At 37.1% G+C, this 27,426-nt stretch overlaps 1 protein-coding gene across 2 annotated transcripts in view; it reads left to right on the top strand.

Moving 5' to 3' along the window:
• Window positions 1–27,426, top strand: part of FANCA (FA complementation group A) — a 2,214,801-nt gene that overhangs the window by 1,404,295 nt on the left and 783,080 nt on the right. For both annotated transcript variants that reach the window (XM_044081851.1, XM_044081852.1), the window contains exon 29: window positions 19,921–20,094. In XM_044081851.1, the coding sequence (XP_043937786.1) occupies window positions 19,921–20,094 (174 nt within the window). The remainder of the gene's footprint in view (window positions 1–19,920; window positions 20,095–27,426) is intronic.

Here is a 27,426-nt window from a genome sequence, read left to right as displayed (position 1 = left end):
CTGGAGATGAGAGCAGTCCTTTTGGCGTTGCAGGCCTTTCATTCCTTTCTTCCTCTGGGAACCACTGCATTTCAATCAGACAATATGTCAGTGGTCTGGTGTGTCAACAAACAGGGAGGGACCAGATCTTTACCCCCTTTGTCGCGAGGCCATGAGAGTTTGGGAATGGGCGATCTCCACCGGTCTCTTTCTCATAGCAACTCACATTCTGGGACGGTCCAACATCCTAGCGGACAGGTTAAGTCGGACTATACTGATGCCTTATGAGTGGTCTCTTAATCATTCAGTAGCGGAGCAAATCTTTCTGGAGTGGGGTCAGGCATGCTGCGATCTCTTTGCATCTCCTTCCAACGCGAAGTGCAGCGAGTTCTTTGCTCTGAACCCCCAGCCGGGGGAGTCCCCCATGGATGCCCTAGTCCATGCTTGGCCTCCCGGTCTTCTGCATGCGTACCCTCCAGTACCTCTTATTCCGAGGTTTCTACAGAAAGCTTGTCGACTGAGGAGTAAAGTGATCCTCATTGCCCCATTTTGGCCTCGCCAGGTATGGTTTCCCTTCCTTTGGTCTCATCTTCTGGCTCCACCTTGGATCCCATTCAGGATCTTATTTCATACTCCTTGGGGGTTCCTCATCTGAGCCTGGACAGTTTGAAGCTCACGGCTTGGCTGCTCCAGTTCCTCTGATTGCTAGGACTCCTGGATTATCTTCTTCAGTCAGGTCTATTCTGGTGGCAGCTCATGAGTCTTCCACCAGGAAGATTTACCGCAGCAAATGGAAATGTTTTTCCTTTTGGGCTTCTCAAAGGAGTTTAGACCCTTTCACGGCTCCTATTTCTGCCATTCTCGACTTCATAGCCAATATTTTTCAACAAGGAGCAAGCTCTTCTACTATCAAAGTTCAATTAGCTGCCATCTCTCATTTTCACGTGGATGAGAATTGTGCTTCTCTGGCCTCTTCCAGTCTGTGTAAAGCCTTTATTAAAGGTACTTTCCTATTACGCCCCCAGTCAAGGATCCTGTTCCCCCATGGGACCTTACTATGGTTCTTCAAGCTTTGGTCACTCCACCATTTCAACCTGCAGCAACCACAGATCTTAAGTTTTGTCTTGGAAAACAGCATTTCTAGTTGCTATCACCTCTGCTAAAAGGGTTTCAGAACTGCAAGCTTTGTATATTAAAGTTCCATATATGATTTTCCATAAGGATAAGATTTCCCTTCGGACCAATCCATCCTTTCTTCCCAAGATTGCATCACAAGTTAACATCAATCAGACCATTAGCTTACCTGTTTTCTTTCCAAATTTTGCTAACAAAATGGAATACAGACTCCACTGGTTGGATGTCATAGACAGTTACGATTTTATTTACACAGGACAAAAACCTTTTGTAAATCTGATCAATTGTTTGTGTCCTTTTCTAAACCCTTTTTGGGTAAACCCATCTCCAAGGTCACTATCGCTAGGTGGATTTCCTTGTGCATCCTTCAGGTCTATAAGGATAATGGTTTGTGTCTTCCAGGTCAGGTGAAAGCTCATTCTACTAGGTCAACGGTACTTCTGCGGCCTTTTGGTCTAGAGTATCATTGGATGATATTTGTTCTGCAGCTACTTGGTCCTCATCTCATACCTTTATTTCTCACTACAAATTGGATTTGACTTCTAGAAGGAGAGCATCCTTTGGTTCTGCGGTGCTCCAGAATATCCTTCCACGAGGGCCACCCAGGAGTGTAGTAGCTGGGGACTCTGTCCTACAGGTTGAAGACCAAATGAAGTAAACTACTTCAGATAAAGAAGTTATGTACTCACCATAACGTTCCATCTGAGTAATTCTACTTCATTTCTCTTCAACCATCCTTCCCTCCTTCCCCCTGGCCTTATCATATGGACAGCCTGTTTGGCTGCAGTTTTTAGGTCATAAAGTATTCTTTCAGGTCGGGTTCTCAGTATAAGTGGCAGCAAACTCGATCTGGGGGTTGGAAGGTAGTGGAGGTGTATTATAGGTAAGGAGAGGAGCTCGGAGCAGATGCTAATGAATTTGCCAGCTCGAATCCGATACAGATCCAGTACCCACAGGTTGAAGACAAATGAAGTAGAACTATTCAGATGGAACGTTATGGTGAGTACATGACTTATTTTTCTCTAACATATTTTTTATGTTAACATCTTTTTTGTAAGTAATCTGAGGGCGTGTACCTACAATATTTCAGTATTCAGACTCAGTCATAAACACCCCCCAGTGCCTTTTTACAATTTCACTTATTTCTACAAACTGTTTATTATAAGTCAACACCATATTCTTGCTAAAGTCAGTGGTGTTACTATTTTCCGCCTGCATATTATGGCCCATAATATTACTTATTGTTCTCAACAGGGGGCAAAAATGTCCACTAATCCGCTTCCTTATTACTTCTCCCAGTATATCACTAAGAAATTATTCTGGGTACCACCTCCTCCCAAACATGTCCCTCAAGATGTTAATCAGGACCAAAAATTCATCTAAGTCACTGACCATTTTTGCAATTCGAACACCTTGCCCCTTCACCACGGACATCTTTTGTTGAACTGGGTGCCAACTATTAAAGTGTAATAGAGAGTTAGAATAGTTTGGCTTTCTAAAAATAGTTGAATTAAAGCTCCCCCTCATCCTGTCCTCCTTGATTATAATATCTAAATAATTTGACATAGGTGTCTCCGACATTACAGGTAAGTTCCAAAAATAGTGTAGTACTATTCATGTATATCAGGAACTCGTCCAATAACTTCCTGCTACCGTTCCAAAATATCATAATGTCCAGATTAACATCTTGAGGGACATGTTTTTTTAATGTTTTTTGGATTATTTTTAGTATTTATTGGTGGTAAATATATGTATCTTTTTGTACATAATTGTGCCTACAACTTTAAGAGGCTAATTGTGTTGTGTTAGGGGTGGTATATATGAGACTGTTGGGTAAAGTGCAGTTGTTTCTGTTTTTGTAGTGCTTATCTGAAGAAGTCTCTATTTATCAATCTGTGGATCGTGAGACTTGGTCTCTTTCTTTTGTGCATAATTCTTACATATAAAAGATCATATCAAGAAGAATAGGGGAACTTTATTTAACACAACATAAAAAACATTTATTTATTTACAAAATCTCATATACATATATCTATATATATATATATATATATATATATATATATATATATATATATATATATGGGTCACCTTTAAAATCTCGAAGTCGCGTTTGCCCGAAACGGAATCCGACGGGACGAGAATACCGAAAACGCAGATGACCGAAAAGGTGAGAACCCGACGGACTCGGTAAGTGTGCGATCGAGTGAGGGATTTAGTGTTAGGGAGCGGACAGGTAAGTGTGCGATAGTGAGGGACTGTGGGTTAGGGGTGGGTTAAGTGAGTTAGGGTTAGGGTGCAGGTAGGGTAAGTGTGCGATAGCGAGGGACTGTGGGGTTAGGGGTGGGTTAAGTGAGTTAGGGTTAGGGTGCAGGTAGGGTAAGTGTGCGATAGCGAGGGACTGTGGGTTTAGGGGTGGGTAAGTGAGTTAGGGTTAGGGTGCAGGTAGGGTAAGTGCGGTAGTGTCGGACCTTAGGGTTAGGGTTTGGGTTAGGGATAGTGCATATGTTATGTAGTGTACTGTGTTGTTTACGTGTAGTGTGTTGGTGTAATGGTTTTCGGTGTTTTGCGTTGTCGGCGTTTTATGTTTTCGGTCTTTTCGTTTCGGGCATTAGTGTGTCGGGCAAACGCGGTTTCGAGGTTTTAAAGGTGATCCATATATATATATATATATATATATATACACACACACACACACACACACACATGCACACTTTTTATATATATATATATATATATATATATATATATATATATATATTTTTTTTTTTTACAATTCACCATGTTTCTTATAACATCCTCATTGTTCTTCCATAATTAACCCCCACTCCTCCTTCCACAATACCTGCTAGAATCTGTTTTGCATTAAACAAAAGTTTATCACGCGAAATAGCCTGTATTACATAAATTATTAGCTATTCTTCTTCTAATATCCATAAATAATCATATTCATATCTGTATTGTTTATCATTAATATTCTCACAAAAGTTTTCTTTGCACAATTTTTTTCCGGAGTTTCACCACTCTTACATTTAAAAAAAAAAAATGTTATGTTGCATCTTCCTCCCCACAAAATAAACACTCACTTCCAAATTTCTTTTTAAATGGCATATTCCCCTTTACTGGTAACTTATTACCAGTCTCTGAAGGAAATCTTGACACTTGCTATCTTGGTACTCCATTTTTTCTTGCTTTAAATGGCTTTAATCACTTCTGGTAATTTTACCCATGGATTTACATAATAGTATTGTTTCATCGGGTCTGTGTCATAATCGAACTTACAAAATTTCGAACACCATATGTTCAAATTTGGAAGTTTGAAATATGACAACAACAAAACCTCAGAACAACAAATTTTTTCCTAGTGAAAAAATTTGCAGTTCCGAAAAACACACATACAACACACGCACACCAAAAACCTAATAAACCTACACTACACCTTACATACACAACTATGTATGCAGTAACCTTAACCCAAGCCCTAACCCTAAGGTCCGTCACTATCGCACACTTACCTTACCTGCACCCTCACCCTAAAGTCCGTCAGTATCGCACACTTACCTGACCCGTGCCCTAACCCTAAAGTCCGTCACTACCGCACATTTACCTTACCCGTGCCCTAACCCTAAAGTCTGTCACTATCGCACGCTTACCTTACTCGCACCCTAACCCTAAAGTCCATCACTATTGCACACTTACCTTACCCGCGCCCTAACCCCAACGTCCGTCACACTCACACACTTACTTAACCCAATCCGTAACTTTCGCACCACAGTACAGAAAATGTCGAAGCCGCAGAAGCAGCCAACTGAATTCTTTCCCTGGGAAAGAATTTGAATTTTCACGGCTTCGACATTTCTATTTTTTCGAACTTCCCCGTTCGATCTTCCAATAATCGACATTTAGGACGGTCGATTAAATAACAGGTACCCATTTCATCACATTATTGTTTTGATACCACATCCTTCCATCTTTCTCTACATCATCAATATTTATTTTCAGTGTTGGTATTTTTTCTTATTTTTTTTTACATTTTGTCATTTACATATTTCCTCTCTTTCTTATTCTCATCTCCCAAAGTTTTTTGTACTTGTATTTGAACATTCTCATCTATTAATTTCTCGTTCTCTTCCTTTACCAACATAAATACTGTATTCAAGTTTAAAGAAGCAGAACTGGATTTAGTAACCCCAGTTCCACTTCATCTTCACTCGTATACAGTACATCTCTTTTCACTAGGTTTAATCTTTAACCCCATGTGAAAGAAAACATGAATTGCACAATTTCCTTTTCATATTTTATGGGATCATATAAACTATTTTACATGTATGCCATTTCCCCCATTTGCTTTTCTAACTACTTCATCCAATTTACTAATAGTAATTTTGTATTCAAATTCTTCCTGAACTCATTCTGATTTTTTTCACGTTTCATTCTCTCTTCTTTTCATTCGTTTTACTCTTATACAGGTTTTCCACATGCTATACTGACATAAAATAATTTGCTGTTGTGTTTTTTTACCTCTCCTTTTACATTTTTCATTTCCCTCATTATGCCAATATCCTCCTTTACTATTTTACCTAAATATGCAGATAACTTCTCCGTTCTCCTTTGTAAATATTATCTCTGCCTAAACAGTAATGCCTTATTTTGTATTGATTTCTTTGTTCATATCATAATGTTCTCTTGTATTATTCTATAAAAAGTTTTTTTGGTACATTTTCCCATTCTTCACTTTCTCTCCATTTCTTACATCATTCTGACATTGAAATAGCAACACTTCTTTTAAAATTCAATCCACCATTCAGACCAGTTTTTATAAAGTCATTCATGGTTATATGATCCTTCCATAACTGTAATACTTCCCACTCTCCAATTTCATCCCACAATTTGTCATTTATTCATGTTATTCCCTTTTCTGTTTTAATATACTCCCTTTCAATCATCATCTTCATCGATATTGCTAAATAGTTTGAGAAAACGGCTACAACCGTATCTCCATCTGCTACCACTAAGCCTTCCGATAACGCAAAAAATGAGATCCAGATGCAAATGGCCCCCTTCTGTAAGTCCGGTGACTTTTGTTTCACATAGCTAATGTACCACATTTTATCACTTCCCATATTTTTTACATCCTTCCCTTTCTGTTTACATTTTCCCCTTAAAACACAATTAAAGTCCCCTGCAGTTATAATTTTTGGGTCTATATTTCCTTATCAGACGATGAAAAGCAAATGCTCTTTCATCGATCCGAAAAGGTCAAAACCCCTAAACAGCGAAGACACTGACCATCGATTTTTTTTCCCAGTGAAAAAAATCAGTGGGCCGTCTTCAGGACTTTGCCATTTCCTCACTATGGTGTGATCTCGGAGTTGGTATATTTAAGTGGGGGGGGGGGGCACAGCCCCCCACTTTATGTGTTTGAATTTTTTTTTGTGTGCGGAGCCGCAATTTTTTTTCCCTAGGAAAAAAAATCTCTGTTCTGTGTCTTCGCTGTTTAGGGGTTTTGACCTTTTCGGATCAATGAAAGAGCGTTCGCTCTTTTTATCATTCAGTAAGGTAATGTAGACCCATAATTTTCATGTTAACCACCACATAATCTAATATTTGATGAAACAGTTTTCTCTTACCCTGCTAGTTATATATGTACACAGTACTGTAATTCTACAACCATCTTCTCACCACCTCACATCTGCAACAGTTAACCTTCCCATCCTTACCAACATTCTTCTTCACTTTCTAAGTTCCCTATTGTATTTCTACCCCACAATTTTTCTGTTTGCAGTCCTTTTTACTTGTCAGGAATGTTACATCCTCTAACACAATAACATAAAAATCACATTTAGCATAGCATTCCAGTATCCCTCTCCTCCTTGCAGTCTTAATACTGTTCAGATTTACTGAAAGGACTGTAACATTTATTGCTTTTCCTTCTTTTTAAGCTTAAGGGAAATATTTTTTAATTTTCGTTTTCTCATTTTTACTCTTTCTCCAGTTGAATATTTTTCTTGGGTCTATGTGCAAATAATCCTTGATTCTCAGAATCAGATTTTTGAGTGGCTAGAGTTTCAAAAAAGTTAGTGTCAGTCCCTTCTCCTGACCTCTCTTCCTGCATGCACTCTCTCACCTCATTTTTCGTCTTCATATTTTTTCATTTGCTACAGTTTCTTCTTCACCTACTTTACTCTCTCCCCCTTCCTCTTGTCCTTTCTTGTGTATGTTTTCTTCTATTTTCCCTTCTCTATTTGCTCTTGACAATCTATCCAAAAGCATCCTCTTTCTACACAACCTGCACTCAGGCACATACTTTCTTGCTGTATGTCCTTTCTCCCCATACTGGTTGCATTGTGTCTTGTCACAATCATTAATTAAATGAGAAAAGTCCCCACAAAAGAAACATGATTTAGGCTGGCCAGCAAAACCCAATGTACCTTTATGACCAGCTAGGAAAATAACACTTGGCAAGTGTTTTCACCATGGTTTTTCTTTCACATTTCAAAACACCTTCCAACCTCCACCTTCCGTTCAGTAATTTTTCCCTCATCTCTGACTTTTACACACTAGTCTTTCACAGACCCTGCATTCATGTTTTAACGTTGTCTCCTAGTTTCCTAGTTCATCCATTCAAAACTGCAAAGCAAAGTTTTTAACATTTAAGCTATTACCAGAGAACAAGTAATTGTTCCACAGATACATGTCCTCCCTTTTTTTTTTTTTTTTTTACATAATTCCAGAAATATCATCATCAGTTTCAAATATTAAGCCACAAAGTCTCTGTCCCAGTATGTTTAAAAGACCACATTTCTTGAGCTTTAAAACCCAGAGCAGTTACAAAGTTGCCCAGTACATATCTGTTAACGCCATTTTTGTTCTTATTCTCTTCTTTTTAAAAACAGTTTTACAAACACGCTAATACTGGGTGATTTCAACTACCCCACCATTAATTGGGAAAACTACTCGGGTACCAACTCCTTTTCTCAACGGTTCTTGAAATTCATAAATTCCATTGCCCTGGATCAACTAATCCGTTGTCCCACCAGGTGCTCCAATATCCTAGACCTGGTCATTACCAACATGGGAGATAGATGCTCCACACCAGTGGTCACCCCCTCATTGGTCAGGTCTGACCATAAGCAAATCACCTTTGACATCCACACCCCCTCCTCCCCAGTAAGGAAACCTCCTTAAAAAAACTTCTCCAAAGCCAACTTCATGCTACTGAAGTCAGAAGTGGCAAACTTCACAGTACCCACGCAGACGGGATCTGGAAGTTCAACTGCAGAATCCTACACTAAGGCACTGTACGAGCACATCCACTCGTGCATGAATCGTGCCATCCCAAATAGAACCAAGATGCTCTTCTCCCAAAAAAGGAAGCCAATCTGGTGGTCCCCTGCTATAAACAAACTATACAATAGAAGGAAGAAACTGTTGCAGAAAAGAGGAAAATCCCAGGATGCAAAAAACTCCCTCACCAGCCTCAGTAAGAAGCTGAGATCCCTCATAAAATCCTCAAAAGCTAGTTACAAAAATAAAACTGCCAAAGATTCCAAATACAACCACAAGGCATTCTATAGTTATGTCAAGAATCTAAATGGCAATGCTCAGATCTGCTCTGAGCTACAACAGAATGGCATTAAATATACTGATCCCAAGGATATTGCCAATATCCTGGCAGATCGATTTAGTGCCAACTTCACCCCCCCCTCACCCCCTAAAGGGCCCATCTCAATACCAAAAGATTGCCAAATTCCAATAATCACGGCCACACAGGTAGAAACTGCACTCTCCAAAGCTAAGAATACAGCATCCATGGGACCAGATGGCATCCCAGGCTGTGTACTACATGAACTACAAAATTAACTGGCACCTCACCTAAGTGTCATGTTTAATCATAGCCTCATCTCAGGCTTTGTGCCCACTGAGTGGCACACAGCTACAGTTATCCTACTCCACAAGGGAGGATCCGCCTTGGATCCCAAGAACTACTGTCCCATCAGTCTGACAAGCCTGATCTGCAAGGGCATGGAACGCATTATCATGGAACTTATAAACAAAGACATTGGCAACCCTCAGACACTGGACCTCCCCAGTTTGGGTTTGTGAAGGGCCGATCTTGTCTCCTGAATCTGACTGACGTCTTCAATCAGTCTCCAGAGCTGTGGATGAGGGTAAGGTGGTCCACACAGCCTATCTGGACCTCGCCAAGGCCTCAACACCATCCCCCACTCTGGAATCATAGATAAACTTACTAAGCTGGGCATAAATCCCTACGTCACTCAATGGGTTGCCATCTGGCTTACTGACAGAACCCAGAATGTAAAAGTAGCCGACTCCAAATCCAGCTCCGGACAAGTGACAAGTGGAGTACCTCAGGGTTCAGTCCTGGGACCACTCTTGTTTGGCATCTCTGAAGTACAGGCCAACACTAAGGGACTCTGGCTAACAAAGTTTGCAGATGACTGCAAAGTGGGAGCCATTATTGAATCCCCAAATGATGTGTATATTCTACAAAAGGGCCTTACAGAAACAGATGCCTGGTGCCAGAGCCATGGACTCAAGCTTAATGCCAAGAAATGTATAGTTATCCCCTTTGGAAAAAAACATGTACCCATGAATTACCACATAGGTGGCAGAACACTAAACATCGAAAGTGTGATGAGAGACTTAAGGACACAGGTGGACAGTGGTTTCACTTTCGATAACCACATCGCCGCAACAGTCAGGAAATCCTTCTATGTGGCACACCTCATCACTAAGGGCTTTTCATCCAGAAAAAAGGAGGTAATTGTCCCACTGTACTCATCCCTCATTAGACCCATTATAGAGTATAATGCCCCATTTGGTATGTACCTCACAAGACATCTGCAACAGATGGAAAGACCACAGAAATACCTCACTAAAAGAATCACAGGCCTAAAGCAGATGCCATATGCTGACCGTCTAAAAAAACTCCAGCTATACTCTGTGGCATATCGTCTACTCAGAGGCGATCTCTGCTTAACATACAAGGCCATGTCAAACCCTGAGCTGTTGGACATGCTCTACTTAAAGAAATCCCAGTCCCTCAGAGCCACACGCTCCAGGGATCTAAACCTTGTCATCACAATGAACAAAACATGCTGGAGGGATAGGTTCCTGACCCAGAGAACTCCCCATACTCTGGAATAGACTGCCCATACATGTCAAGCAGAGCGCCTCATTGGCCCTCTTCAAAAGGAACCTTGATGATTGGATGGGAGATAGGAAATTCACCCCGGGGATCATGTCAGTTGCCCTGCTAGTCAGGGGTCCAGAGAAGTAAATATTGTGGGAAGAAATATCCAGGGAATTGTTATGGCTAGGCTTGCATAGGCCCTAGGGCCGATAGCTTAGTACCAACCTATGAACTTACAAACTGCTGTTGCTGTACTTTTTGCCTGCTGTCACTGCTGCCTATGTTTTTGTTACTGCATTATCTGCTGTCACAAAACCAGACACCTTCTCAGCTTGTTGCTGCTGTCCTCTTTTACTTCTTGTCACTACTGCACAAGTTTTAACGGCTGACACATCACATGGTTCCTCTTCCACATTACCATCTTCACCACTTCCAAAAAAGTTGTTTGCCATCTCACCTTTTGAAAGGGCAAGACTGTCTCCTGGGTCAACCTGCTTGATTATTTGTAGCAGAGTATCTTCTGCAAGTCCTCCTGATGCCAATTCTGTTATCTGCACCACTTCAACAGATGCTTATTTCCTTTTCCATAGAGAGAGCTAACCTCTGCTCATTTGTAAAATCTACCATACAGGAATCTTTGACATTCTGAAGTTCCATATTGAGCAAATTGTTCTCCAAATTCTCACTTTCCACTTCCAAACTCTTCATAGATTTTCCCTCCTACTCCTCTTTGCTGTTTCCCTTGGGTGCTGTAGGAGTACTCCAGTGCCATCTAGCAGCTCAAAAGAGTAGAAGAGGTTCCCTTATGCCCTGACCAAATTTTTCTTAGTAGTATAAATGCCACCTCTTGTATCCCCTAAAAAATACCATTAGCCTAGAAAGTCCCAGTCAACAAAGGATAAATAAAAATATTGCTCTACTACTGAATGTTTTTCAGCCCCATATTATATAATATATATTTTATATATATTATAAACTCCATTCTTCCAAGATAAGGTTGTGGTTACTCCTGGATTTTGGCACAATGCCTGCATTGGTGACACTGCTTGGGTCTGTTGTTAAAGTCCAGTCTAATTTACTTTCTTTGCCCTTAGTTTTATCATTTATAGCGATAATCTGAATAAGGTGAGTTTCTCTAGATAGGCTGGCAAAGAGGTGACCAGAATTGTCTGTAACTGTGGACCAGTCAATGTTTCGTTCTCCTGTTTGTCTCCTGTGATAAATTTGACATAAGCTATGACAATAATATCTGCCAGCAACAGATGCAGAGTGTAGCTATGTAAACTGGTATATAGTTGAAAGCATTCTAACCTGGGCCATAATAACACTATCTTGAGAGACTCCAATATCCCGTTCTGGTACATATCATATGGTTTCAAACTATGTTAAATTAACACCCACAGTAGTCCCAATAAAACCACATACCTGCATAGTTGAATATTGGTATATACCCCATAAATAATTTCAATTGCAGAAGTACAGCTAAAATGTCATATAAGAGATTAAGAACTCACACATCCTAGGTTAGAATGCATACCTCCACATACATACATTTGTACTATAGTTTGTTTGTCTTGCTGTTTTGTATTCTTAGTATATACCAAGTTAAGGATATGCTTGGTTTGGTTAATAATGTTTTGCTAGTTTGCAAGTATTTTATTAACTTGAGAACTATATTGGTAATGTTATTTGCACTATATACAAGTTTGTGTGATTATGTTAGTGAAGGTGGATTTACTGTAATTTGTTGGTTCAAGGGATCTTGGAAGTTGGAAAACCACATCAGGTGTTGGAGGAAGTTGAGCATTATTATAGTATTATCTTAGTGGCAAGTTCTTTGTGTATGTATTTGGCAGTAGTTAGAATTAAAGTTGGCCGCTGTAAGTGAGTGAGTTTATTAGGAATTGGTTAATTGGCCTGACTGAGAGAGAGGCTTAAGGAAGGGAATTTCAGTATTCTGAAGTAGTGGTAGCTGGGTATAGTTTAGATCCTAATCTTGCATTTCACCTTGAGACATTTAACACAGCAATTTGTACAAGACAGATAAGATATTGAATTTGATGACGCATCTTTTACCGTGCAGCTTATGAGACTAGTTTTGTTTTAATCTTTTCTAAATGCAGATCACTTATGAGAAGAATGGTAGATCCCCTCTGCTTTGATTTAAATTTGTAATGTATTTCACTGGTTACTTAAGAGGCCACTAGAGGTACTGGAGCTTAAACCTTAAACTGTATATTTCTCATTCAGGATTCCTGTGGGTAAGTATACTTGTCCAAATTAATATGGTGGACAGCTCATGTAATAGGCAAAAAGATTTTTTTTTTTTTTTTTTTGCATTTTAATCTGGTAGTTGGGGGATACATTGAGTTAGCCATGCCTTTCACCAGCTAGGGTTTTTTGTATTTCTTATTAGTTAAGATATTTCAGCAGGACCCCATAGGTCACACACTCTTGTACATTAATACTGTAGGTAGCTTACATGACAGGCAGTGAGATTTATGATCATTTTCAGCAGCTTCACTCTCCTCCTATTGGTGTTCAGTTTTTTCTAACTCCGCTGGTTAATATGGTGGGCAGGCAATTTCATCTGGTAGATTGTGTTTTTTTTTACTGAGGCATCTATGCCTTTTACCAGCAAGTGTTTGTTTTTTTATTTCCAACTATTAAAATCCATCATCAGGACCTTGTAAGTCAAGCACATTTTTGTGTGTTAATACTGTACGCAGCTTACATGACAGGCATTGAGATTCATAGTTTCATAGTATAGTACTAGGCTATCTGCCCTGGGGCATTTGTAAGCCTAGCCATAGTGATGTGGCTTTTGCCACCCCATTAAATGGTACAAAAATGTACAGAATAAATCTAGAATACTGTGCCTCTGTCTAGTAGTTGACACAATGAAGGTCCCCTTATATAATAGAATTAGTTTACTGTGCCCCTGTCTAGCAGTGACACAGATGTGACCCCTGGGGTAAACTTACGATCTCCCATCCACTCATCAAGATTTCTCTTGAAGTGAGTCAGTGAGGGGCTCTGCCTAATACAAACTGGGATCCTGTTCCAAAGCATGGGAAGCCTCTGGGTTATGAATCTATCCCTCCAGCATGTCCTATTCATACTTGTGCCGAGGTTTAAGTCTTTAGCTCTCGTGGTCCTGATGGATTTGGATTTTTTGAGGTGGAGCATGTCCATCAGATCCTGATTGGACATGGCCTTGTACGTCAGGCAGAGATCACCTCTGAGCAGGCGGTATGCTACTGAATAGAGCTGAAGTTTCTTTAGTCTGGCAGAATAAGACATATGTTGGGAGACCCTTGATCCTTTTGGTGAGGTACTTTAGTGGTCTCTCCAGCTGTTGCAAATGCCGGGTGAGGTACATACCAAATGGGGCATTGTACTCAATCATGGGTCTGATGAGGGAGGAATATAGGGGTACAATGACATCCTTGGATCTGGATGTGAATCCCTTCATGATGAGGTGTGCAAGGTAGAACATTTTCAGCAGCTTCACTCTCCTCCTATTGGTGTTCAGTTTTTTAACTGTCTCCAGGTTAATATGGTGGGCAGCTCACATAACAAGCAACAAGAGTTGAGTTTTTTCATCTGGTATTGAGGGAATACATAGTGGCAGTTTCACCTTCCTCCATCTGGTGTTTATAATTTTTTCTTTCCATTAAGTTCCTTAATTAGAACTCCTGTAGGTACATTTTAGTCTTTGCAAGCTAATAGGTAACCATTTAAAATCTCAAAACCGACATTGCCAGGTCCTGAGTTGTAGACCGAATGGACTAAAATCTGGACTTAATATTTAAGTCCAAGACTGTCATTCTTTTTGGTTGGAGGTTTGATGATATTGGAGTTGGTATAAATAAGTTTTGGTTGTTAATGAGTTGCACCCTTCCTGTGAAAAACAAGTTTAAAGGAGACGACTATTGTTCGATACTAGGTTTTCTCCTATATTTTCTGTCTTCTTTTGTGTGCCTTGGGACGCAGAGATGTTAGTCTAAAAATCTCAATAGAAAGCCTGGCTAATATGATGAGTAGCTTACATGACAGACAGACGCTGAGGATTATGAGCATTTTTCACTGGTAGCTGGGGGGGGGGGGCGCTGCAGTGCACCAGTTTTGTCTTCCTCTAGCTAGTGATAAAATATTTTTATTGTTTGTAAGTCACAGGTGACACTTGAATTTTCTTAAAGGAAAGGGAGTTTTCAGGTGGTTACTAGAAATGGCTCTTTGTGTGTCACACAGTCCAGTGTGTGCTAAGTCACTGGTAATTATCTCACCAACCCACTAGTTGAGTCATGAATTTGACTGGGGGCTTCTCATGTGGTGATCTCTCAGACTTTGTTTCATCCTAGAGAAAGAGAGAGCAGTCACAGAAAACAAGAGATTAGATTATGGTCAGCCATATCTTTGATTTTCCCAGAAATAGTTCTGCTGTGAGGCCATGCTATTTTTCAAGAGCTCTTTGGTCAAGATTAAATTCTTTAAGGGGTATTAAGGCTTTCCTCCTCCTGCATGAGATCAGGACGTCTGCTGCTTTCTGATTTTGAAGGGTGTACGAGCTGCACTTTCATTGAGCATGTCTTGTATGCCAAATTCCACATAGTGACTCTCCAGAATATAAAGCCTTTGCTGCGACTGGATGGTGTCGCTTGGCATAATAGATGACTTCTGTCACATCAGAATCTGAGGTCCTTACTTCAATCCACACAGTTGAGCTCAACGAGTTAGTACTGTAAGTTCCAGAAATTGCATCTTTAGTCTTTTGACAAAATTGATTCATATTTTCATAGATCAAACAAATATGTTACTGGAACCATAAGTGTTACTAAAGAAATATGCATGGCAAACTGTTTAAAAACAAACTAGTGTTTACATTAGTCACATTCATTAAAATCTGTATCTTAAGCTGGATGTTATGTCACAACTGATACAGAATATAATTTTGTAATGTTTAGGAGGTACTTTACAATAACTCAGTAACCACTCAGGCTATACATGTACTATTTAATGACATTTGGCTCATTCAGCTGTAAGCTTTCATTTGAGGCTAAGCATTTCTCTCTGTGCTGCTTGATTGAGATTAGAATAATATGAAAATTACTGCAATATAAATAAATAGTATATCTATTATATTTAAAATCTCGTTAGCTGCAGTAGACTGAGGGCAAATATCAATGTTCACGTATTAACCACCATGTAATCTTTAAGATGAAAACTTTCAATAGGTTATATGCAGCTTGTTTTTTGTAATTACTGATGTAAAATCAAACAAGCGATATTTGAAGTGTAGAGCAATACTGTGATGATACTAGAGAAACATAGAGATATCACTAGTGTTTAATGAAAAGATGTAATACCTCATTGGGTGGATGTCACCTTAAGTACAGTGCTACCATTTAAACTTTCCTCTGCGCCATTGTTTTGAAGAAGTATCATCTCCAGGAATTCCCATATCTGGATGATTGAGTTCTGGTACCCCTTTGAGAAATTAACTGGTGACTCCCACAGATTGTGTGTCTCCATGGTCAGAGGCCATAGGGGTCATGTGAACTGAGAGATGTTCTCTCTGATCCCACTTCCAGAGGATTGTCTTCATGGGCATAGAACTGGACTTCTTTCACTGATGTTTGTATTTATGGAAATGGTACACATGGTCATGTATTTAGCAGCTTGGGAGCTTACAAAGAAAAAATGTCCTGACAGGGACCCTCCTACATCTTCTGAGCATAATAGCCATCATAGTCTTCATGGTGCCATTTGCATACCTGAGGATGTGGATATTGCATTGGATGGTGAACCATCATGCCTTCAGTGATCTCTTCCTGGTATCAAATCCATATTGACAGTCAACAAGTGACCTGCATTGAAACCCTTCTCAGTGTCTTATAGCTAATGCCTTGCTTGAGCATTTCAGAGCACATCTTGGCTCATCCTTATTTTAGTGGATGTGGTAGTGCAGAAAACCAGCATCACATTAACCAGCTAAAACTAGGAGCAGTCTTGATCCTAAAGTTATTAAAGGAAAAGCTTGCATTTGGGCCCTTATGTTTGGTCTTGCAGCCAGTCTTGCCTTAAACTGTCATTTTGTTCTGACAGCCAGTCTATCATATTGTAGCAAACGCACATGCAGTCATACCCAGTGCAGAGAGGTGATGTGCATATAGAAGTGTACCATAGATGGTAGCACCCCTTTCTTGGCATTTCACATCCCAAGGTGTGTGATCCCGCTGGTGGACTCATTGAAGAATTATTTCAATCCTCTGCTAGAGTTGTAGAAATAGCAACCATGTCTGGGTTAGATTTTTCTGGAAGTGGGGCACTCCTCAGCTTCACCTTTTCTTAATAGTAAGAAGACTGCACTTTTCCTCTTCTGCTTGTTGCAGCACTACAAAGGGGACATTGCTGTGGAAATGTTCTTCAGTCCTTGGAAATGGATATTCTGCATGCCTTCCTCTCATTCCCACCAACTGAATGTCTTATAAGTTCAGGATAAAAAGGCCAATACAAACTCTCAGCACTTTATGGCTGCTGAGAATGGTGTGGTTGTAGGCAGTGAATTTTGGAGATGGTGGCAATTGTCCCAGTCCTTGCCAAGAAATTTTTCCATGGTTGGGGTTACATTTGCTTTGTCTCCAGGTCTGTCTTCTGTATTCAATTTGTTGATTCAGCAGGCCTTCTAACTGGGCTATTGGAAGCGATTGAGATTGCTATGAAGCTTTGCATTAAGTAAACAATCTGTAAGTTAGGAAAGATTCTCCATATAGGCAGAGTTGTAGCAAGTGCAGTCCCATTCAGTCAGCTTGAATTATTTTGGGTAATTAATTAGTTTATTGTTTGGTCTTTTCCTGGGCCACTTGACTGACCATCCAATGAGTGGCTTTATTTCCCTTGCCTGCAGTTCACAATAGTACATGATGGAAAGGAAGGGGATTGAGAAATCCTTGGTACCACCAGTATTGCCCCCTCCCCTCAGCTGAGAGAATCATTATGGCCTGGCAAGGAGCCATAGAATGGAGCCTAAGTCAGTGTATATGCTGAATGGTGCCCCAAGGCATTTTCTTAGCCGTATGCCCCCACCCCATGTGCTGATAGTATTTTGCTTTAGACTGAGTGGGCAGTGAAGTGTGGCTTGTGACAATGTTCCTGCTACAGGCCCTAGAGTAGTCATGGCTCCTTTGACTTCTTAACACACTTGTGTCCAGCCCAACAACTTTCCCAAGTCCTGGCCTCTGTAAACAATAAACAAGAGATTCACGCATAACAGTATGTTTCCTCCCCATCCTCCCTACCAACTCCATCAACACTCCGGTTGCTAATTGATCCTTGGTTACCTGGGCTGTGGACAGGACAGTATCTGTCCACACCACCAGAACTGACACATTTCAGGTAATTTATGACTTGGACCTCAGTTATTCCATTGCTGAGGTGCATATATCAGCTATTTCTGACCATTATAACCTTATAGAGGATTGGGTTGTGACCCAACACTTGGCTAGCCAAGTAGTTCCTTTAATGATGCTACATATCCATACTTTGGGAAAAAAAAACTTTGTGGGATTTGATGTTTAATATTAACCAGTTTACCTATCCCTCTTCAGACCTGCTCATTACAATTAAGTTAATATATTGGTAGATGCTTTTCTTTTCTTTTTTTCTGGTGGCTGTCCCTTTTTCTTGCAGGATCTTAGAGCTCTAGGCTGTTTTACACAAGAGACCATATCTGACCTTTCATAGTAATTAGCTGTCCCTTGTAAACAACTCATTTCCTCATAAAAGCGATTTATGAAGTGCTCCTGAACCATTTCATTCATCCAGTTTTCTTTGCTAAAGAATATGCAAGAGCAAAGGGAGAGACTTTTAGCCCTGGCTGTGCACCAGCTTAATTTTCTGTGAAGTACGTACATGAGTTTATAAAGAAAGAAAAGACACTTTTTTTCCCATCTGAAAGCAGATCTGGCAGTTGCCAAGAAAAGTCTTACTGAGTGGGTTGCAAGCTACATTATCTTGTGACATCAGGCAACTTATAATCTATTGGAAAATTCTATAGTCAGAGACCACTCAACACAAAGCATGACTACTTCTAGTGTTTGCTTTTAGAATTTTTCAGTTACAAATGTGTGTGCCACAGCCATTTGATCCTTGGGTCCACACCTTCACCAAGCATTACTTGACAGTGTCTCTATGAGGCAGGCCTCCTTTAATGTATTCATATTTGAAGATTTATTCTTGAAATTCTTTGTCCATTGACTGGTTTCCAGCTGTTTCCACTCTGCTGTATTTACTGCTAGGCATTCAGCCCAGCTTTGATCTGACAAAGATGCCTTCCTACTGTATCATCTGATCTACAACGGACTCTGCTTCATGGAGCTCAGTACTCTTGTTTTCCTGTATTTGTATGGTTCCTCCAAGCATTATCACTGTTGGAGTTTCCTGCATGCCAAGCAGATGTATATCTGAATAGTAGTTGTATAGCAAAGGTGTCAGATTTTCATTTGTATTTCATGATTTGCAAGAAGTGCATTTGTTTTACGGTTAGGGCAAGGGGGTGAGCTTGGGTGTTAGACATGCTGCATATAGTGTGGAGTATGGTATGATGGCATGTGTTGGCAAAAGAAGTGCATACTGACTGCCTGCTGGCTGCATGAAAGCATCAGATAAAAAAATGCCAGATTAGAACAGAAAAAACTGCAAGTTCGGTGGTTTTATCAAGGATGGCTCCCTCAGTGATCATTTTATACATTAAGAATGTATTTGCGTATTTGTTATTTTCTTTGTGTTTTTTAAGTTGTGATCCCTTAGTTCATGGATGTAAAATTGGGAGGCAGAAAGACAGAGTACTGTTTCAGCCTGGTACAGGATTTCCTGATATAGCTCCAAATATGGTGGCTAGAACATATCTAGAATTATAACAGAGTGAGGATGACATAAGAGGAAATTATAGCAGTTACCCAGTATGCAGGGCTTTTCTCACAGATGAACGGATATGATGAATATTGCACCCATAGTATTAGATCTTTGCGTTCCCAGCTATCAGGTGTGGGCATAACCCTTTTTTGATAAACTGGAAGACCAAGATCCCTATTTATTGTTTCTATTTTTTTCCCTTTTCAACTTTTGTATTTTTTTTTAAATGAAAGCTTATGGGATTTATGGAAAAATACTCTACTTGGAAGGAAGCAGTTCAAGTTTTTTTCCCAGTAGGACAGATTACAGCAGTTCAAGTGTCTCATATTAGAAAATCATTAGGAGATATGTTTGTAACACTTCTGATCATGCCTACAGCCATTATTTAAGATGTTTATGTTAATGGCATGCCTAATTAACAAATGGTTCAAGCCAAAAAAAAAAAAAAAAAAATATATATATATATATATATATATATATATATATATATATATATATATAGAGAGAGAGAGAGAGAGATAGTGGATTTCATGTTTTCAGTTTACTAAAAAACAGTACTGCAATAAACCACTGTTCCATACACAGTTTCAGTGGCTCATCTCTTGCATTCCCTTCTTGCTGTGTTATGTATGCATCTTGGGAAGGGTGGCTGTAGAACTTTGCATATGCACGTTTTGTTCTTGTGGAAATGTATCTTAACTCTGATATACTTTCCATTTTTTTTTCTTCTGTAGCTACAGTATGTTTTACCACGTTTGATCCAAGAAGCCCGAGATGAACTTTCTGAATGTGACTTGGATGACCTATGGCAATCTTTATCTGAAATCTCCATTAACTGGAAAGTAGCCTGCCTGGCTTTATGGAGACAGAAGCTTTTCAGAGAGCTTATAAAAGAGCAAGAGTTCCAGGTAGTGATCATGCCTTTTTCTTGATTGTGCTAGTTAGTCAGTCATTAGCGGTCTTAGATCATTAGTAGGAGTGGATGTTATGCAGGTAGGATGCAACAGCCACTGCCAAGAAGTGTAAAGTTATGTCTGCTAAAATATTCTCTCTTAATTTGCATATTTAGCACACATCATTTTCTTGACCATAAGTTGCTAGAAAAAGTTTGTTTTTTTATTTTTTTTCCCAAAGTTCGACTATTGAACTCATCTTCCCATTTTGTTTTACTTATGTGTAAGTGCAAACACTAGAATAATGCAGATGGTAAATCTTTCTATTTAAATGGTCTATCCCCAGCCAGTATAGCCTGTACATGTGCACAACTCTGCAAGATGAACTTAACATATAGTAGTCTTTCTGACCACAGCTTCTCACTCATATTTTTTTTTCTCCAACCGTCAACTTCAGTGGCAATGTTGTTCAACTTTCAAATGCTAAATAAACATTTCTGTACAACACCAAGTAGTTAACTGGTGTACTTATTCTTTTAAGGTGTAATTTTGGCAGAACAGCTCAACAGAACTCTTTGCAACATGTTTTTTTGAGTCTAGAGACTGTAGGGAATCATTAACTTCAGTGCTCTTTCATGTTTATTTTTCTTGTTTTCTTTTCAAATATGTTTTTTCCCAAGTAAATAAATTATTTCAGCATATAGATCATTTATCATAATATATACATCCAAATAAAAACTGTATTTTCAGTAATATTTAACATTTAATGCTTTTAGATTATCCCAACAACCACAGTTTACATTTTTTCAGATCTTAATCTAATTGTTGCTTTTTCTTTTTTTCATAAAATAGTGTCTAGTTCAAGAAACCCTATAAACAAAGACATAAAATTAGATCTCCATCTTCTGTTAATTACCTTTATAGCAATTGCTGATAAACTCCAAAACGTGCAATACTGTTGTTATTATTGAACATTAAACAGTAATATTTATTAGTATAGTGACGTCTGTTAACTTCTAATTCAGTCCACAAACCGTTACAAATTATTAATCTCGTGACACTATGTAATAATCATTTTATAGTTTGCAAATATACAGGCCCAGTCTGCTTTAACCATCCTCACTGTGTCTCCAACATTGATAATTCTGTTTTATTAAATTTTGATACATTATAAGATATGATAATTTCTGTGGATGTATATATTTTCTAATATAAGCTAGAAGACTTTTATCTAATTGAACTAAGCATTGATTTTTTATAATCATTGGTTATTATAGTATTTCCTTCATTAGTTTCAAGAAAGTTCCAGTACTTTTTGTCAAAATTATCATTATTAGTTTGAATCAATTTATATAGTTTAGACATACTTTCTTTGTAAGAAATATTTCCATTTAAGATAGATATTAATTGTAACAATTTGGGTATAGATTTTATCTCCTGCTCTATGAAAGAGACCGACTATTCAGTCTATTATTATAGTAAGTAGTGTTCATGAGATTTACTAGAATTTGCATTTTTGATTATCCTTTCTAATTTAATTAATGTTTCTTTATCAAACCAATCATATCACATTAGCGTAACCATTTTAAAGTTTTTCTATATTTGATTTATTAAAACTTTCTTTAAAATGTAGTAATTGAACTATGGGGAAGATAAAATTCCTTTTTTAAGCTTTTGATTATTAAAGCTATCTATATATTTAAAGATTATCAAGTTAGTGCTGTAGAAGAGCATTTTAAATTGTCTTTGTTCAAAAGATGTTTTTAACATCGTTAAACTATATATAATATATATTTATAGTATTATTGAAGAAGTTTTAAATATACTATTTGCAGAAATTCTTTTCATTGATTTTGTTTCCACTGACTTGAATATAATTGATATAGCCATGAATATTCTTGCTAAATCTGGCGGCTGTCCGATACAATTCTAAATCTGGAAAATTAATTCCACCTAGTTTTCATAGTCTTACATGATTTTTTGAGGTTTTAAGTTTATTAGGATACCATATGAATGAGATTAATTACTTTTCTATTTTTAGTTTTTATTGGGTATTACAGATGTTGATCGCATTAAACAATCTTTAGAAGAATAATCTTTTATTAATATCAGCCTATTGTCAAATATAAAATGTGTAGTATTATTGAAGAATTTTTAAATATACTGCTTGCAGTAATTCTTTTCATTGATTTTTTCCACTGACTTGAATATAATTGATCTAACCATGAATATTCTTGCTAAATCTGGCTATTGTTCAATACAATTCAAAATCTGGAAAATTAATTCCACCTAGTTTTCATAATCTTATTTTTTTTTGAGGTTTTAAGTTTATTAGGATACCATATGAATGAGATTGATTACTTTTCTATTTTAAGTTTTTATTGGGTATTAAAGATTTTGATCGCAATAATATATCTTTAGAAGAATAATCTTTTATTAATAGCCTATTGTCAAATGTAAAATGTAAGTCTGCCCATAATTCTGTAATATCTTCTATAATAATTTTGAAGTTTTCATTAATAATTCTATTATTGGGTTGAATTTTTATCTGAATAATTTATTTAATCCCCAAATTAAAGTTGTTTTTGTTCTAAAAAGTATATTTAACTTTTGATTTACTAATTGTTTTTCTTGTCGATAAATGTCATTAAAGAATCGTGTTAAAATAAAACTAATCATTTACTCCTCCATCGATTTAGTAATTCCCAGTGATACCAAATTATCATCTGTGAATAGTTGAATTTTTGAATTTCATTTTTATATTTTGAAAGCTTAAATAGTATGGTTTAATCTAATAATAGCAAATGATTCAGTAACTAAAGCAAACATTAAAGGGGATAAAGGACATCCCTGTCTAATTCCCCTATTAATATTAAATAGTTGTAACATAAAAGGTCCTGGTTTGATAAATGCTTTAGAATTTGAATATAAATTATTGATATTTACTAATTCTTCTGGAAATCCAACAATTTTCAGAGTTTTAAATTCCTGTCCATGATGTCAAAAGCTCTTTCCATAGCTTAACTTACTAAAGCTAACCTTTTATTTTGATTTTTAGCTAAATCACAATCAGTTAATTATCCTTTTATATTGTCAAAGGCAAGCCTATTAATGATGAATCCAGTGTGATCTTTATTAATAATGTTATCCACGTATTCCTTAATCTTTTAGTCAAGATAGACATGGTTTATAATTAATTTTAAGAAGTGAAATTGGTCTATATGACATACAATTTTTATATTTTCCTTGTTTATATACGAGTGATTAATGAAAATTTTAAAGAAGCTTGAATTTTGTACTAATAAAAAAGCATCTCGAATCAAAGGTATGATTTTGGCAGGGAGAAATTTGTAAATTTCAGTGGGTAATATATCTAGACCCAGAGCTTTACCATTTTTATAGTTTTGTATTGCATTTCTGATTTCTATTTCCAATATTGGTTTGTCCAAGATGTTTGAAAGAAGTTAAGTTTCTTTTATATAATCTTATGAAGATAATCTTCGTTAAAATTGTCTGTAATTTTCTTTTTTATTTAAATAGTTGTGTTTTTTTTATATTTCCTTAATGCCTGGAGTTTCTCTTTGTTTTCATATTTAAAATACTAATCATTTATTTTTTCCTTTTTATTTTACTTCTGTTAATTTATGTAGATGTCTTGGAGAAATTGAATAACTGTGTCATTTGTTTTCTCTAAAGCTGACTCTGTTTTGTTGTAACATTTTTTGGTAGTCCATTAGTATTTTTTTAATATTTTCTAAATTATTTGAGTTATTTTTTTATGATAATCCAATTTAGCATTTTAATTCATATTGTTCTTTTAGGATTCCTTTATCCCAATTATTATTGTTTCTTTTCAAGTCCATTCTTCCAGTTTACTATTACGTATTTTAAGAGAAACCCACAAAATTGATTTAACATCTGAGTTTTCATTGAAAGATGAATACTTTTATTTGCTAATTCATATATTCTTGAAAATCTTATAAATTTGTCATGTAAGTTGGAATTCTGTGTATTACATTTTCTAACATTTATTACTAATTCTTTGCTTACTGAGTTATGATCTGAAATTGAGCAAGCATTAGTATTATTTTTTTTAAATTTTAAGTAAATTTATTGAAGCATATATTCTATAAATTCATATTTGCATTCTCTCTATATGAGTAATGTGTGTAGAATAAGGAACCATTGTTATTTTTAAACACAGCCTTTCAAATTATTATTTTTTAACCAGTTACTTAGAATTTTTGCTGAAGCTGAAATTCTAGTATTATGATGAATTCTTGTATCATATTTATCTAATGTATAATTAAAATCTCCTGCTATAATCAAACTTCCTTTTCAGGTACTTTGTAATATTTCCAAATGTTCTTTAACTGTTGTTGTTCCTATTCCTGGTATCCAACAGGAATTAGCAAATGTATATAGTTTATTGTTAAACATAAGCATGCTAATATAATGCATGCCTTTATTACTATTTACTTTATAATTTTTGGTGGGGTTTGTGATTATAACTCTACATTTAGATTCTTTATGTAAAGCATTTCATGATTTGTTTTTCCTCTTTAACGTAAAGATTTAACATGAGTTTAACATTTAACTTGTTTTTTTGTTACTGCAGTAACATTTTATCTACATTGAGTTGTAAAGAAAAGCATTTTACTTCTATCTTAACATATAATTATACACTACAAACTAAAATAATGATCTTAATTTTTTAAGAGTGTCTTAGGTTAAAGTCATAACTTTTATCATACAACAATATGAAATAATCTCATCATTTCTTCTTGAATAGTTGTTTGATTGTGCACATCTCTAGTAGTACTTCAATTTAATATTACAATTAGGAATAGGTTTATTATTGCATGTTACATGTTATATTTCCAATGTTCTAGTTATAATTGCTTATTTTACTATAAGCTAGTTAAATGATAACTTTTACGACCCATATAATTGTACTAGTTTAACCTAAGTTTAAATCATCTTCAGCTGTGCAACATAGACTGAGCTAAATAGCCACCATTTAATATTTTACTAGACCTTCTTTGTTTAATATCCAAGTGTAAATATTACCGAAATTTTACTCTAATTATATTTATACCAATTCAAAGTTTTGTTAAAATAAGCATGCAGCTTTAAAGAAACAGGAACCCATATGAGTTCAGTATGACTAGATAAAAACTGACACCAATAATTGAATTAATAGGATCATAGCATCATAGACATAAAACAAATCCATAGGTGCCAGAAGCTATTAAAGACTGGGGGGGGGGTGGAGGGTGACAGGGGCACTTAGTGAACTAAAAAGGGTAATTTTTTTATAACTGTTTGCTACCACAGCATAGGTTCACTTGGAGGACATTTTAAGCTTAGCCAATACCTTTTTGGTGCTTGAATTAACATTTTCTGATTGGTCTTATCTATCCCCATGGCTGATAATTGTATATTAGCCCTAGTGAGAACAACTGTGATCATACCATAGATAATTTGAGGTGGCCATGTAAGGGATGCACCATTTAGGAACTGCCTCTATCCATAAGTGGCATGAGGGGAAATTCTGGAGTACATTTTCTATTACCCATCCTTAGATCCAAGTTGCATTTGAATATGGATGGATGAGCTTTGCTTTATTTTTATGGATAGTCTGTTCCGGAACAGTGGTAGCCTCTGTGATATATATCCATCTCTCCACAACATTCAGTTTAGATACCTGGACTCAGTATTTCTGTTGCCATTTGACTTGCTGATGTTCAGTATGTCCATCTGTATTATGTTGGAGGATGCTTTGTATGTCAGACATGTCACCTGTAAGCACTCTGTAAGATACTGAGTATAGTAATAAATCTTTGAGGTGGTCCATGCAAGATCTATTGTTTAGGATTTGTATCCTTTTAGTAAGGTATCTCTGAAGGTATTCCAATTGTTGCATGTGGCTGGACAGATACATGCCAAAATGGGCATTATACAAAATGATTGACATAATGAGAGCTTTGTAAAGGGGGACAACAACATCTCTAGATCTAGTCACAATCAATTTGTTTATAAGCTGTGGAATATAGAAAGGCTTTCTTATGACTCTCGGCACATGTTGGTCAAAAGTTAGGTCACTGTACACACAAGTTCCCAAATGCCAAACAATTGGATCAGTTCTCAGAGGGCATTGTCATGATTTTGACACCAGTTATTATTTGGGGCAAACCTTCCTACATGATGGTTAAGTCATTTGGGGATGCAATAACTTCTCCTAGCTTGCAGTAATCTCAGACTTAGCTGGCCAATGCTCTTTGGTATTTCCTTTTACTTTTGAGATGTATATGCCAAACAGAAAAGGTCTCTGCACCGAACCTTGGGGGACTCAATTTGTGACTAGTCTCTTCCCCTGTTTTGATCTCCTGCATCCTGTGAGCCAAGTTGGCAATGCAGCTGGTGATGTGATGTAAGTGTTTGCTTTTACATTATTCATCTTTTGTACTACACCTGAGTAGGGGAATGTGTCAAAAGGCTTGGCCAGATCAAGGTAATGTGATGTGAACTGTTCCATTGCTTTGGTAACAAGAGTAAAGCTTAAAATTTGCCCATGATTTTGAGCCTTTCACACTTTCCTCTGGTCTGTTTTCAAACGAATTTTTAGGGCCATGCATACATGTATGCATTCATTGATTCACCTTCCTGATTGTATTAAATTATATTCCTTGTATAATGCAGCACACTTGTTAGACTTAAGTTAGAGTATATTTTAAATTTATTGTTTAAACATTTTTCCAGTAGGAAATGAAACAAAAATGCATTAACCAATAATGACATAACTGCCCTATTCAGAACATTTCCATCATAAAGGTCTACTTCCACACATATCTGCATTTTACATTTATTGTTTGAACATTTTTCCAGTAGGCAATGAAGCAAAATGCATGCACCAATAATAACAAAACTGCCCTATTCAGAACATTTCCATGATAACAGTCTACTTCCACACACAATTGCATTTTAAATGTATTGTTTGAACATTTTTCCAGTAGGCAATGAAGCAGAATACATGCACCAATAATGACAAAACTGCCCTATTCAGAACATTTCCATGATAACAGTCTACTTCTACACACAATGTATAAATACAGAATCACAGTAGTGTAAGCCATACACAGCTTCTTGAACTTATTTTCAATTTGGGGGTGGGGGTGGGGGCAAAAGGCCAAAAACCAGGGACACATTTTAAACATTGCTTGTATAATTTTGGAAAGTTGATTGCATAAAATGTTGTGTTACCACCATGCATTTCACTGCCAAGTCTTAAACCCAGAACCCTTTGCAGTACAGTCGGAGCAACATAGCACTAAGATAAACCAGCAG

This window comes from Protopterus annectens, chromosome 8.part1 (assembly GCF_019279795.1).
Source record: "Protopterus annectens isolate FY-2018-M chromosome 8.part1, PAN1.0, whole genome shotgun sequence".
Lineage (NCBI taxonomy): Eukaryota > Metazoa > Chordata > Ceratodontiformes > Protopteridae > Protopterus > Protopterus annectens.
Note: the sequence above shows the minus strand (reverse complement) of the source record. Positions and strands in the feature narration are given on the sequence as shown.